Raw genomic sequence first — 14,404 nt, 5'->3', positions numbered from 1 at the left:
TGGGGGGACTCTAGGGGGGGGTCTCAGGGGTGTTAGGGAGACAAGAGGGTCCCTCGGTGGGGGTCTCGGGCAACGGGAGCAGCCGGGGCTCTGGGGGAGCAGAGGGGTGATGAGGGAAGGCTGGGACCCCGGGGAACAGGTCAGGGTGGGCCCTGGCTCCTCAGAACCAGGGGAGGCCCGCTTCTCAGGCCTGGGTTGGTGGGGAGGGGGGGCTCAAGGTCCTGCTGCCCCCTCCCAGGGCAGAGCCTCGGCTACGGGTTTGTGAACTATTCGGACCCCAACGACGCCGACAAAGCCATCAACACGCTCAACGGCCTCAAGCTGCAGACTAAGACCATCAAGGTCAGAGCGCCGGCCCCCCCCCCCGGACCCCCGACTCCCCCCTGGCCCCCCCGCCCCCCACCCCCGCTGCCCCCCGCCGGATCCCCGTTTTCCCTTCATTATGACCCATTCCTCACTGCCCCCAGCCCTTCCGGGCCGCCCACCCCTCACTGGCCCCCATCCCCCAGTGTCCCCCACTCACCACTGCCCCCCACACTGGACCCCCGTTGGCCCTTGATTCTTACCCATCCTGCATGACCCCCCACTCCCTTCGCTGCCACCCAACCCCCCCCCCCAATTGCTTTTGGTCCCTTTTGCCGTGGACACCCAAACCCCCCCGTGACTGCACGTCCCCCATGGCCCAGCCCCCCAGAGGCTCCAGTCTCTCCTCCAAGGCTTCCCGGTGGGGTCGCGGGGTGGGGGGGGGGAGCTCAGTGGCTTGGCCTCCCTGACCCTCAGTCTCCTCGCCTGTGCATGGGGAGCATAGGAGCCTCTTAGGAGGCTGGGGGAGGGGGTGTCCCCCCCCAGGCCTCAGGAGGGAGTGGCCAGGGTCCAGGGCGTGTCCCCTCCCAGCCTTTGTCATGGAAATGGACGGGGCTGGGGGCCCAGCTGCCATCTGGAGCCTAATTAGGGTCTGGAGGGCGGGATCGGGGGCGGGCCCCTCCCCCATCTTTGTGCAACGCCCCTCCCCCACGCCCTCTCCTCCTGGCAGCTGCAGCTGGGACCCTGCGCGCAGGTTCCCTGGGGGGAGGGGTCGCCATGGAAACCCCCTTCCCTACGGGCGCCTGGGGGTGTCTGGGCTCCGCCCCTCAGATCTGCTCCTGGGCTCTGGGGGAGGCTGGGGGGGTGCCCATCTGGGCCCCCGTTTGGCGACAGAGGTGCAAGAATCTGTTCCCTCCCCGAGGTGGGGCGGGATGAGGTGGTGACCTGGGGCCAGCGGGACTGAGCAGCCCCCCCGGGGGCGGGGGTGAGGGTGGTCCTGGGTGCCGTGGGTAACAGGCAGGCATGTAGGCTACAGCCTGCGTGCGTGTGTGCGCGCGCGCGCGTGGTGCGGCGTGCGTGTGCCCCTGTGCAATATGGACTCATGCGCATGCACATTTGTGAGCTGTGTGTGTGCCCGAGGCGATGCGTACAAGCACGTGTGCAATGCAGGTGTGTGCGCACTCGACGTGAGGGTGTGGGCGCTCCAGGCAGGAGTGCGTGCAATGCACCTGTGTGTTCTTGATGCAGATGTGTGTGGGTGCACGTGTGCGGGGCAGGTGTGTGTGCACACGATGCAGGTGTATGTGTGCTCAATGTGTCAGGGGTGTGCTTGATGAGGTGCACACATGCATTTGTGTGCACAAGTTCAATGCATGTGTGCAGGATGTGTCTGCGATGTAGGCAGGGGTGTGTGCTGGATGGGCTACATGTTTGTATGTATTCAGGCGTGCATGCGCGTGATGTGGGTTTGTGTGCTTGAGGTGCATGTGTGCAGGATGTGTGTGTGGTGCAGGAGTGTTTTGTGCTCAAAGCAGGGGTTGTGTGCTGGATGAGCTACACATCTTTGTATGTACGCATGCATGTGCGCACAGGTGCGATACAGGTGTGCATGCACATGATAGGCATGTGGGCTTGATGAAATGCACACGTGCATTTGTGTTCACGGGTGCACATGCGCAGTGCGTGTGTGCAGGATGTGTGTGGGGTGTAGGGGTGTGTCCTTGAGCTACATGTGTTTGTATGTGTATGTGCAATGTGTGTGCACATGCATGACGCAGGAGTGTGCACATGATACGGGCAGATGTGCTGGATAAGACATACACACGTGTTTGCATACACGTGTACGATGAATGTGTGCTCCACGTGTGCTGGGCAAGATATGCACACGTGTTTGCATGCATGCGTACAACGCATGTGTGCTGGATAAGATATACACACGTGTATACATGCATGTGTACAACACATGCGTGCTACACATGTGCTGGATAAGGCATGCACACGTGCTTGCACACACATACAATGCATTGTCCTCCACATGTGCTGGATAAAGATATACACACGTGTTTGCATGCACATGTACAATTCATGTGTGCCCCACGTGTGCTGGACAAGATATACCCACATGTTCACACGCATATACAATGCATGTGTGCTCCACATGTGCTGGGTGAGATATACACACGTGTTTAGATACACGCGTACAATGCATGTGTACTCCACGTGTGCTAGATAAGATATACGCACGTGTTTGCACACACATGCAATGCATGTGTGCTCCATGTGTGCTGGGTAAGATATGCACATGTGATTGCATACACATGTACAATGCATGTGTGCTCCGTGTGTGTGTGCACAGTGCAGGGTTGTGTGTCAATGCATGTACGTGTGTGTGACTCCAAGTCACCTGGGCTGTGAGACGGAGGGTGGGGCACGGCGTCTAGGGCACAGGTGCTGCGTGACATCAGAACTCCGGTTGTGACACTGCGTGTCTGGCGGAGCTTTTGCACACGGTGCTCGTGTGACCCCGTGGCTCTGCGGGCGGCTGTCGTCGGGCGGGTCTGGCTATTTAAGACTCTGGGTGTGTCACTCTGTGTTTGGGGGACACGGTGTTTATCTGACAGGTGCTGCACGGCAGAGGGGCCGCGTGGGCACGTCGGGCTCCGCCGGGGTATGCGTGGCATGGCGAGGTCGTGTGGGTGTGTCTGTGCCCCGCGCGGGGTGGAACGGGAGTGACAGGTGTGCACTCCTGCGGCTCTCGCTGTCATTACGTAAGCCCCGGTGTCCCCGCCAATGTGGGGGTGGCCTGGTGTCACCTCCCCGGGGGCTGTGGCACCGCATGGCCTGGGCACTCCTCCAAAAGACAGTACCTGAAATATTTCCGGCCACCCACCGGGCGCAGGGACAATCAGCCCATCCCTGCTCTTGGCGGACGCCTGCACAGGACACCCCAGTTTGGGGAGAGCCAGGAGAGGCCCCCCCAAAAGCTGTTCTGTGCCCCCAGAAAGCCCCCACCGACGAGCTCGGGCCTACCTGTCACCCCCAAATCTGATGCCTCACCAGCGAGTCCTCGCCCCGCTGCAGCTCGCAGTCCAGCGGGGGTCCCTTTGTCACGGCAGAATCCACGTCTGGCTGGTTTCTGCTGGCCCTCAGGTGTGCGGTCACCTGATTTGCACCTTTGAGCACCCTGAGCCCACGCCCCGCCTGGCACGCTGGACTTTTTTTTTAATCGAGTCACTTCTAAGGTTGTAAAACACCCACACGAGTCACCACCCCAAACCCTAGACCCCCAGCCGCGACCCCCTCTACCCAGAGTTGGACCGAGGACTGGAAAAGAGGCCACAGTCCTTCTCCCCAGCCTCCCCCCACCCCCAGCCACGGGGGTCCCCGCTCTGCATCTGGGGGCCCCCCGCCATTGTCCCGGGAACACTTTAGAAGGAGACGGGGGTCCCACACTAGACGCTGCTTTCTCAATGGACGTTTCTTTCCCCCGTTTCACAATACTTTCCACTGTCTCAGGGAGATACATGCGCGCAGCCACCGCTTCTTGTTTTTTGTTAAGCAGCTGCGGCGGGGTTCACTCCGGGGCTGGCCCACAATCCGCGGGGCGAAGGCGCAGCCGCAAACGCGTGTAATTCACAAGGGAGAGAAGCGCTCGAAAGAGACAGTGGCCAAGGGGGTTGTGGGTTAGGGAGTTGCCAAACTCAAACGGGAGAGGACATTTCCACTGAGATCTGAAGAAGAAAGAGATCCGGGGGGGGAGGGGGGCAGTAAGGGAAAGTCTGGGGGGGGGGGGTGCGTTTTTATCGTGTTGGGGACCACGGCGGCCCGGAGCAGAGCAAGAGGGAGCTGGGGAGGGGGCGATGGGGCAGCTTGAGCAGGAACTTACAGGCACCAGGGAACACCTTGGCTCTTCCTCTGAGGAAGGTGGGAGCTATAGAAGGTTCCGAGCAGGGGAGGGACGTGCCGGCCTCAGATGTTCACGCGTTCCCTTTGGCCGCTGGGGGTGGGGGGTGGAGATGGAGGTGACAACTCTAACCCAGGCGCGTGACGGCGGGGGCCGGGGAAAGGGGGGGGGGCAGAGGTGCCGAATCCCGCATCATGAGGGAGGTGGCGGTGAATTTTTTTGCGGGTGTGAAAGAGAAGCGCCCGGGACCCGAGGGTCCCAGGAGGACGCCGCTGGCACTTGGGGGATGACGTGGGGTCATCTGCGGCCACGTCGAGGGGGCGGACGCCAGCAGACGGGTGTCACCCCGGCGCGCAGCTCGGGGACGGCGCTGGGGGGTCGTCCTTCTGCAGGATGTCCCCAAGCCCGGCCAGGGAAGAGAAGGGGCCCGCGCTTCGAAGGGGTCAGAACTCCCGGGGGGGTTTGATGGCATGTCCAGTGGGAGCACGCGGGCCGGGGACCCCGGGCACGCCCTCCAGTGCCCGTTCCCCCCGTCCCCGGGGTGCCGCCCCTGCAGGCGAGGCCCGGGCGTCACGGCCACCGCCCTGTCCGTCTCCCCACGGCGGCTCCCCACCTGGCAGGGCGCTGGGGACGTGGCCTCGCTCAGCCCTGTCCCCCCGCCCCAGGTGTCCTACGCCAGGCCCAGCTCGGCCTCCATCCGTGACGCCAACCTGTACGTTAGCGGGCTCCCCAAGGCCATGAGCCAGAAGGAGATGGAGCAGCTCTTCTCCCAGTACGGGCGCATCATCACCTCCCGCATCCTGGTGGACCAAGTCACAGGTGGGGCTGCGGGGGGCGGCGCCGGGCTGGGGGGTGGGGAGGAGGACATCTGTCTGGGGGTGGGGGAGCCTGGCTGGGGGGGGCACCTGGCTGGGGTGGGGGGCGCACAGGCGCAGAGGCAGGGCCCGCGTGGCGCGGGCTTGGGTGCGGGGCGGCGCGGGTGGAGGGGGTGGGGGGGCGGGGCTCTCAGCGCCCCCCCCCCCCCCGCAGGCGTGTCTCGGGGCGTGGGCTTCATCCGCTTCGACAAGAGGATCGAGGCCGAGGAGGCCATCAAGGGCCTCAACGGGCAGAAGCCGCTGGGCGCCGCGGAGCCCATCACGGTCAAGTTCGCCAACAACCCGAGCCAGAAGACGGGGCAGGCGCTGCTCACTCACCTCTACCAGTCGTCGGCGCGGCGCTACGCGGGGCCCCTGCACCACCAGACGCAGCGCTTCCGGTGAGCCCCGCCGCCGGCACGCCCCGGGCTGCGCGAGGGAGCCCCGCGGGGCTGCGAGGGGGCACGGGGGCTGTAAGGGGCCGAGCCGGGGCCTGCGCACACAGCAGGTGCTCCCCGTGCGCTCCACGTGCGCCGGTGACCTCAAACGGCATTCTAGCCCGGGCCTGCGTATACAGCGGGTGCTCATGTGTGCAGGCGACCACAAACGGCATTCTAGCCCGGGCCTGAGTACACAGCAGGTGCTCCATGTGCACTGGTGACCTCAAATGTCATCCTAGCCCGGGCCTGCGTATACAGCGGGTGCTCATGTGCGCAGGTGACCACAAGCGGCATTCTAGCCTGGGCCTGCGTATACAGCGGGTGCTCATGTGCGCAGGTGACCACAAGCGGCATTCTAGCCTGGGCCTGCGTATACAGTGGGTGCTCATGTGCGCAGGTGACCACAAGCGGCATTCTAGCCTGGGCCTGTGTATACAGCGGGTGCTCATGTGCGCAGGTGACCACAAGCGGCATTCTAGCCTGGGCCTGTGTATACAACGGGTGCTCCATGTGCGCCGGTGACTTCAAACGGCATTCTAGCCTGGGCCTGTGTATACAGCAGGTGCTCCATGTGCACTGGTGACCTCAAATGTCATTCTAGCCCAGGCCTGCGTATACAGCGGGTGCTCATGTGCGCAGGTGACCACAAGCGGCATTCTAGCCTGGGCCTGCGTATACAGTGGGTGCTCATGTGCGCAGGTGACCACAAGCGGCATTCTAGCCTGGGCCTGTGTATACAGCGGGTGCTCATGTGCGCAGGTGACCACAAGCGGCATTCTAGCCTGGGCCTGTGTATACAACGGGTGCTCCATGTGCGCCGGTGACTTCAAACGGCATTCTAGCCTGGGCCTGTGTATACAGCAGGTGCTCCATGTGCACTGGTGACCTCAAATGTCATTCTAGCCCAGGCCTGCGTATACAGCGGGTGCTCATGTGCGCAGGTGACCACAAGCGGCATTCTAGCCCGGGCCTGTGTATACAACAGGTGCTGCATGTGCACTGGTGACCTCAAACGTCATTCTAGCCTGGGCCTGCGTATACAACGGGTGTTCATGTGCGCAGGCGACCACAAACGGCATTCTAGCCTGGGCCTGTGTATACAGCAGGTGCTCCATGTGCACTGGTGACCTCAAATGTCATTCTAGCCCAGGCCTGCGTATACAGTGGGTGCTCATGTGCGCAGGTGACCACAAACGGCATTCTAGCCTGGGCCTGTGTATACAGCAGGTGCTCCATGTGCACTGGTGACCTCAAATGTCATTGTAGCCTGGGCCTGTGTATACAGCGGGTGCTCATGTGCGCAGGTGACCACAAACGGCATTCTAGCCTGGGCCTGTGTATACAGCAGGTGCTCCATGTGCACTGGTGACCTCAAATGTCATTCTAGCCCAGGCCTGCGTATACAGCGGGTGCTCATGTGCGCAGGTGACCACAAACGGCATTCTAGCCTGGGCCTGTGTATACAGCAGGTGCTCCATGTGCGCCGGTGACTTCAAACGGCATTCTAGCCTGGGCCTGTGTATACAGCAGGTGCTCCATGTGCACTGGTGACCTCAAACATCATTCTAGCCCTGTCCTGCATATACAGCAGGTGCTCACATGCGCCAGTGACCTCAAACGGCATTCTAGCCGGGGGCTGCGTATACAGTGGGTGCTCCACGTGCACTGGTGACCTCAAACGGCATTCTCGGCCTTCAGGGTTTTGGGAAGTCGCCTGCTTGGGGTCCAGAGCCGCCCCTCCCTCTCGGGCGTGGGGCTGGCCTGGCCTCAGTTTCCTCATTCCTCATCATTAGAGGAGTCAGCATTTAATGGGCGCTGACTGTATACCAGGCCCACCTATTGCTCCCGCCCAGCAGCCTGGCAAGAAGGGAGCTTCTACTGTCCCGGTTTCGTCGACGCCGAGAGGGGCCCTGAGCCCCCCGCTCCCAGCCCTAAAAGTGGGTGAGGCTGCAGGGGTGACAGCCCTCTCCGTGGGGGAGAGAGCCCGGCCCCCGGGGCCCAGAACCGCGCTCCCGGGGCTGGGGACAGTCCCCGGCAGGCTGGGAGGGGGAGGAGGGGACGCCAAGGGACAGCGGGAGGCGGCGGCCGGGGCAGGGCCGTGCCAGGCGGCGGTCAGGCGGGCGGCGGGGGCGGGGCTGGCGCGATGGCCCGCGGGGTGGGGGTGGGGAGGGCAGGCGGCCGGCGGCGCCACGGGGCGGGGGGGGGGGGGGGAGGAGGGGGGGAGGCGTGCCCGCCCCTGACCGCCCCCCCTGCCTCCACAGGCTGGACAACTTGCTCAACATGGCCTACGGCGTTAAGAGGTAACAGTGCCCCCCCCTCGCCCCCCCACCCAGGACTGCCCGGGGCACAGCCAGGGCCCCCCCACTTCCCCCTGAGTTTCTGAGTCCCCCCACGCCCACAGCTGGGGGTCCCGGAGCGGTCCCTCCCCGCAGCCCTGGCCCGGGGATGGGCGCCCAGTGCTGGGCTCGGGCCCGGGGGTCCCTCCCGGCCGCGTCGCTCAAACTAAAGGGTCAAAGGACGGCCGAGCCCAGGGCCCGGCGGGCGTCAGCGAGCAGCGGCTACTGTTACTGATCTCGTTGTTGTTGATGGTTCCAGGCGAGCGGGGCCTCGAGGCAGGTGAAGGGGGGTGACCGGGGCTAGGAAGGGGGCCGTGGAGGGAGAGAAGGTGGAGGGGGTCCCTGCGCCGTTGGTGGCGGTGTGGGGGAGGGGGCAGGGCGGGAGCAGTCCCCGGCTGGGGGAACAGCCTGTGCTAAGGCAGGAGGGCGCGGGGGTCCTTTCGTTAGTTTGTTCCCTCTGCTGATACCTGCTGAGCGCCAGCTGCATGTAGAACGCTGTTCCCGGCGCTGTGGGGAGAGGGACGGGGTCAGCCCCAAGACGGGCAGGGCCAAGGTGGGGAGAGGATCGGGGGGTCAGGGATCCAGGGGCCATGGCGGGGTCAGAGGTCATGATAGTGTCCACCAAGCTGGGGCGGGGCCAGGCGTCACGGCTGCAACGGGGGTCCCCGAGCCACTGTGGGGTCAGGGGTATGGCGGGGGACAGAGGTCACGAAAGCCTCCAGAGTCAGGACAGGGGGTCAGAGGTCATGGCCACGCATGGGGTCAATGAGTCACTGAGGGATCGGGGGCACAGCAGGGGTTAGAGGTCACGACAGCCTCCGAGGTCAGGGTAGGGTCAGAGGTCATGGCCACACCAGGGGTCACAGAGCCACTGCAGAAATGGGGGTGCAGCAGAGGTCAGAGGTCACGACAGTCTCCAAGGCTAGGGCGGGTCAGAGGTCATGGCCACACCAGGGGTCACAGAGGCACTGCGGGATCATGGGCACAACGGGGGTCAGAGTTTATGACAGTCTCCAAGGTCAGGGCAGGGGCAGGGTCATAGGTCATGGCCATGCATGGGGTCACTGAGTCACTGTGGGATCAGGAGTTCGAGGTCATGACAGCCTCCAAGGTCAGGGTAGGGTCAGAGGTCATAGCCACACCACGGGTCACAGAGCCACTGCAGAAACGGGGTGCAGCAGAGGTCAGAGGTCATGACAGCCTCCAAGGTCAGGGTAGGGTCGGAGGTCATGGCCACACCAGGGGTCACAGAGCCACTGCAGAAACGGGGTGCAGCAGAGGTCAGAGGTCATGACAGCCTCCAAGGTCAGGGTAGGGTCGGAGGTCATGGCCACACCAGGGGTCACAGAGCCACTGCAGAAACGGGGGTGCAGCAGAGGTCACGACAGTCCCCAAGGTTAGCACGGGGTCGAGGTCACGGCTGCACCTGGGGTCCCCGAGCCACTGCGGGACTCAGGGTCCCAACGGGGGGGGGGGGGGCCTCCGAGACGACGACCGTCCCCAAGGTCCCGTCGGAGGTCCCGGCCGCGCCGGGGGGCGGGGGGGGGGCCGCAGAGCCACGGCGGGGGTCAGCGCGGAGCCCGCGTGACCCCCCAAGTAGTCCCCTGTCGCTCATCGCCAGGTTCTCGCCCATCGCCATCGACGGCATGAGCGGCCTCGCGGGCGTGGGCCTGTCGGGGGGCGCGGCGGGCGCCGGCTGGTGCATCTTCGTGTACAACCTGTCGCCCGAGGCGGACGAGAGCGTGCTGTGGCAGCTGTTCGGGCCCTTCGGGGCGGTCACCAACGTCAAAGTCATCCGCGACTTCACCACCAACAAGTGCAAGGGCTTCGGCTTCGTCACCATGACCAACTACGACGAGGCGGCCATGGCCATCGCCAGCCTCAACGGCTACCGCCTGGGCGAGCGCGTGCTGCAGGTCTCCTTCAAGACCACCAAGCAGCACAAGGCCTGAGCGCCCCCCCCCCCGCCGCCGCCCCCCCCCCCCTCCCCGGGCAGCAGAGAGAGAGAGAGAGAGACAGGCAGACGGACCCACGGACGCCGCCGCAGGGTGAGCATGTCGGGGCGGGCCGGCCGGCCGGGAATGGGGGCGCCCGGGGGTGTGTGTGTCCCCCCCCCGCACCGCCCCATCCTCCCGCCCCCCCCCACCCCGGGCTGGGCTCGTCCACTCTCGCGTCTTGGTTTCGTTCACGGCGAAAGGTTTTCGTTTCTTTCTTCGGCTAAAAGGAAAGTGGAGATGTGCTAACCGACCCCCCCCCCTTGCTCTCCCCCCACCCCCAACGTCCTCCTTGGGATGGATTGGGGGGGGGGAGTTGGAGGGGGGGGTGTTCACCCAGACCCCCTTTGTCCAGGCCCCCCCCTCCCTGACGCCTCGGTGGGCCTGGGTGGTGGGGGGGGACAGGTTTAAAAATCCCCAAAAAAGAGACACGTCACGTGAGGAGGGGCGCGGGCCCCTCCGTGGAGTGCGGGGAGCAGGGGAGGGCCTGGAAGCAGAAACAAAATGAAAAAAAAAAAATAGGGGGGAGGGAGGGGAAGAAAAACTCTATTTTTGTAAAAAGGGAAAAAGACCTCGTGGAGAATTTTTACTGGGGATTCTTGAACTTGAAAAAAAAAAAAGACAAAAAAAAAGACAAAAAAAAAATTATTTTGGCAGGTTATGTTTACCAACTTGGGGCAGGGGGCAGGAAGCAGGGCTTAGGGCTTAGGGTCTGGGGGTCCACCCACAGGGCCACAGCTAGACACGGCCACACAAAGGCACGAGGGGCCACACTTCCACAGAGACCCCCCAGCAGCACAGAGACACGTCAGCACACACTTAGGAACCCGGAGACACGCAGACGTGTGGGCACAGATAAATGAGAGAGAGAAGGCGGAGGCCACACAGACAGGCGGGAGTGGACTTGGGGACACACGGACAAACGTGGACACAGACAAATGTGGACACAGGCACGCGTGGGCACAGGTGAACGTGGCCATGGGTGAGCGTGCGCACGTGCCAATGTGGCCGCATGAACACGTGGGCAGACGTAGTCACAGTTAAACCCGGCCACGGATGAACGTGGCCGTGGGTGAACGTGCGCATGTGCAAATGGACGTGGGTGACCTGGACACGGGCAGGCATGGACACAGGCACACACGGACATAGGCAACTGTCCCGCACAGGGACGAGGGCAGACTTCACAGTTAGCCGTGGACGTGTGACCGTGGGCGGGCACAAAGGAACACTGGCAATCGTGGACACGGGTGAATGTGCACATGCGCAAATGGACACAGGTGAATTGGACACGGGCAAACGTCACAGGTAAACGTGGACGTGAACGAATGCAGCCACGGCACAAGTGGCCACAGGTGAACTTAGACAACAGGCAAACGGACACGGGTGAACACGAGCATGTGCAAATGTGGCCACAGGTTCACAGGGCACACGTGGCCAGTTAAACGTGGACACGTGCAAACGTGGACGTGCAAACGTGGACACAGACGGATGTAGGGTGGACACAGGCAAATGTGGACATGGGTGGACGTGGGCACGGACACACGTGCACAAACATGGCCATGCTGACGTAGCCACGAGCACGGATGGCCACGTGACCGTGGAGACAGATACAGGTGGACACGCCGTCCCAGACACCCAGTCACGGACAGACATACACATATCATGCCGGGACACCCAGGCACGCCCCTCGTGTCCCTCAGGCCCAGCTCAGAGGTCGGACCCCCGGCCCCGGCCGGGCCCCTGCCCCCGGCACGCTCGGCCCCCCGCGCCCCAGGTTCTCTGCAGAGTTCTCTCCTGGATCGTCAATGGTCTCCCTGCCACCCACCCAGCGTCCACACATCCAGACACACGATACCTCGTTCCACTTTGGCGTCACGGTGGGCTGGGAGCAGCCCCCCCCCCAACACTTGAGGCCAAAGGACTCCCTCCCCTCCCCCCCCCCGTTCCTGGGGCTGAGCCTCCCCAGCAGCAAGTACCCGCCAGGGGTGGGTGGCCCCCGGGGCCCAACTCCGACGCTTCCCCCCCCCATCCGCTCGTCACCCCTTTTTGGTTTGCGGGGGTCTCGTTCCAGGTGGGTGAGGGCTCCATTCGCAGCCTGGCCCCGCTCCGGCTTCTCTCTGGATTTGACATACCCCCCCACCACCCCAAGTTTTCGTTCTTTTCAAAATGTTCCCATGGAAGCCACGGGCTGGAGCCCTCTCCCCCACCCTCACAGGGGCCAGAGCTCCTCCCCCTGCTCCCCCCCCAGCAGGCCCAGTCAGAACTGAGAATTGCAAACCCCGACTTTAGCTTTAGTTGCCTTCTCCCAGCCTTTGGTGTGCAGACGCCATCTGACTGTACAAGCTCTCTCTCCCACACCCCCTCCCCGTGTTCGTGTTACACGTCTGTGGAGCTTCTGCTGCAAGGAACAAAAAATTAAAAAATAAAAAAAGTGACAAAAAAACACACACACACAGAAGAGAGGAAAAAAAAAAAGCAACAACAAAAAAGAGAAAAAAAACAAAAAAACCCACACACACCGAAGAGATTTAAAACAAACAAAAAAAAAGCAAAAGGAAAAAAAAAAACCAACCAACAAAAAAAAAGAGACAAACTGGCACCAGTTTAACTTTCTTGTACTTTTTTGCCGAATTTAGCTTCTTGTAGTTTTAACTTATTGCTATGTTAACTATTTATTACCCCTGTTGGGCCAGTAAGGACTTTTTGTGTATATTTCTGTTACGTCATCCAGTTTGCAAGTTCACGGGACGGACTACGTTTTCTTTCCTTGTTTCTTTCCGTTTTTGCTGAGACGTGGTTATGCCTAATTTATTTATACAAGGGGAAGTGAAGTCATTAAGGTAATAATAATTATTAATAACACGGTAAAGGTAGCCGAAGCGGCCCCCGGGGCCCGAGCTCGGCCGGGCGGTCCCCGCCGTCGGATTTTTACTCGTCTTGAGAATTTTTTCAGTCTTTAGCTGGTGAAGACCCTAGCTTGTTCTTGATACACAAGCCTATTTATTCTTGTGGTTTTAAGTCCTCCTGCCTGCCCCCCCCAGCAGGGCCGGCCCCCCCCCAGCGGGCCCCCCACTTCTCCCCTCCCCGGTTCTCGGGGCTCCCCCCCCTCCGCCCTCCGCGCGTGCGAACCCGTGTGCGTACGTGGCTGGCGCGCCGGAGGCATCTGTGAGCAATAACGGCAGGGTCTGTCCCCCCACCCCGGGGAGGGGCAGGCTCTGGAGAGGGGGCATCTCCCCACACCACCCCCCAACCCAGGCCTCGGTCCCTGCCACCCCCAGAACTGGGAGGGGGGCTTTTGATTTTGTAAAACGCCAGAATCCGCCTGGCCAGGCCCCTTCCCGGGAGGCCGGGCCCCCCCTCACCCCTGCGGGCCAGGCCAGGGCTTGGGGGGGCAGGGGGGGGGAAGTCTTCCCCATCCCCGGGCATAAGGGCAGGGCCGGTGGGGAGGGGGCTCGGCCCCTCCAGGCCCTCCCCCACCTTCCTCCTCGTAGTTCCTCGGAAGGTCTCAAATCACGACAGAGCTCACTGTTGGGAGGTGATTCGGACACAACGAACTGTTTAAAAACAAAAAACAAAAAAGACAACAACGACGACGACGACAACAGCCACCGAAACCCAACACCAAGAAGACTTTGCGTTGCGTTTAGACTATTTATTACCGGGATTACAGGCCTGGCCGCGGTAACAGACTTTTACATGGAATTGTTTAATTATTTCTACTTTTCATGCCAGAAAATAAAAGTTCAGAATCTTAACAGGCTAGGCTGTTGGTGTGGCCGGCGTGGCGGGGGAGGACGTGTGCGGTGGGGCCCGCTGTCCCTGTTTGGGCCGGGCGGGACCCCTGTGTGGAAAGGGCTCTTCCTGGGGGGGGGGGGGGCCCATTGCACAGATGAGACTGGAGGGGAAGGGGTGCGAGGGGTGGAAACCTAGCCGGAGGTGGCAGGGCCTCTGGTGAGGTCCCAGGTGTTGGGGCGGGGGACAGACAGGCCACCCCGTGCCACCCCCACCCCCCAATGCGCGCACAAGCCAAGCAAGGCCCAGACACAGAGCGGCTGGGGGGGGGACCCAGGTTTATTGTTTCCACGTCACAGCACTCGCCCCACCAAGAGGTGAGGCAGCTCCGGGGCAGAGGGGGGGAAGGGGAGGCGACCGTGGGGGCAGGGGGCCCCGGGGGAGGGCGAGCCCCTTCGCCCCAGCTTGGGAGGCCTCTGGGGCCCTGGCTCCCGGCCCTGCTGGCCCCCCCCCACCACCAGGAGCAGGACGCAGCTGCCCCTCCTTCCCCCCTCAATCGCGCCCCCGGGGAAGGTGGAGAAGGGCTGGCCTTGGCCCGCGGCTGGGGGGGGACGGCTTCGGGGCCTCGAGGTCCCGGGCTGCAGAGGGCTAGAGCTCGTCGTGGTCCCCGGAGGGGGGCTCGGGCGGCGGCTCGGGGCAGGCGGCCGGCGTGGTCAGCTCCATCAGGTACTCGCAGCGGCTGGGCTCCGTCGTGCTCGTCACCACCGTCTCCTTGCCGCACAGCAGCCGCACCTGGGCGAGGCGCAGGGCTCGGGGGCTGCTCGGGGGTCCCCCGCCACCC

The 14,404-nt window shown here is 63.0% G+C and overlaps 2 protein-coding genes across 4 annotated transcripts in view; one reads left to right on the top strand and one right to left on the bottom strand.

Moving 5' to 3' along the window:
- Positions 1-218: 218 nt before the first annotated feature.
- On the top strand, positions 219-13,586 carry ELAVL3 (ELAV like RNA binding protein 3; the record flags this gene model as incomplete). The annotated part of the gene is made up of 5 exons (XM_058292926.2): positions 219-342; positions 4,873-5,026; positions 5,237-5,462; positions 7,763-7,801; positions 9,459-13,586. Coding segments are annotated over 5 exons (874 nt in total), but the record flags the coding sequence as incomplete, so codon positions are not given.
- Positions 13,469-14,404, bottom strand: part of PRKCSH (PRKCSH beta subunit of glucosidase II) — a 19,435-nt gene continuing 18,499 nt past the window's right edge. For all 3 annotated transcript variants that reach the window (XM_058292922.2, XM_058292923.1, XM_058292925.1), the window contains exon 17: positions 13,469-14,355. In XM_058292922.2, coding sequence (XP_058148905.1) covers positions 14,212-14,355 — 144 coding nt within the window. In that variant the 3' untranslated portion in view covers positions 13,469-14,211. The remainder of the gene's footprint in view (positions 14,356-14,404) is intronic.

This window comes from Dasypus novemcinctus, unplaced genomic scaffold (assembly GCF_030445035.2).
Source record: "Dasypus novemcinctus isolate mDasNov1 unplaced genomic scaffold, mDasNov1.1.hap2 scaffold_528, whole genome shotgun sequence".
In the NCBI taxonomy this organism is placed as follows: Eukaryota; Metazoa; Chordata; class Mammalia; order Cingulata; family Dasypodidae; genus Dasypus; species Dasypus novemcinctus.
This window is presented reverse-complemented; position numbering and strand designations above follow the sequence as displayed.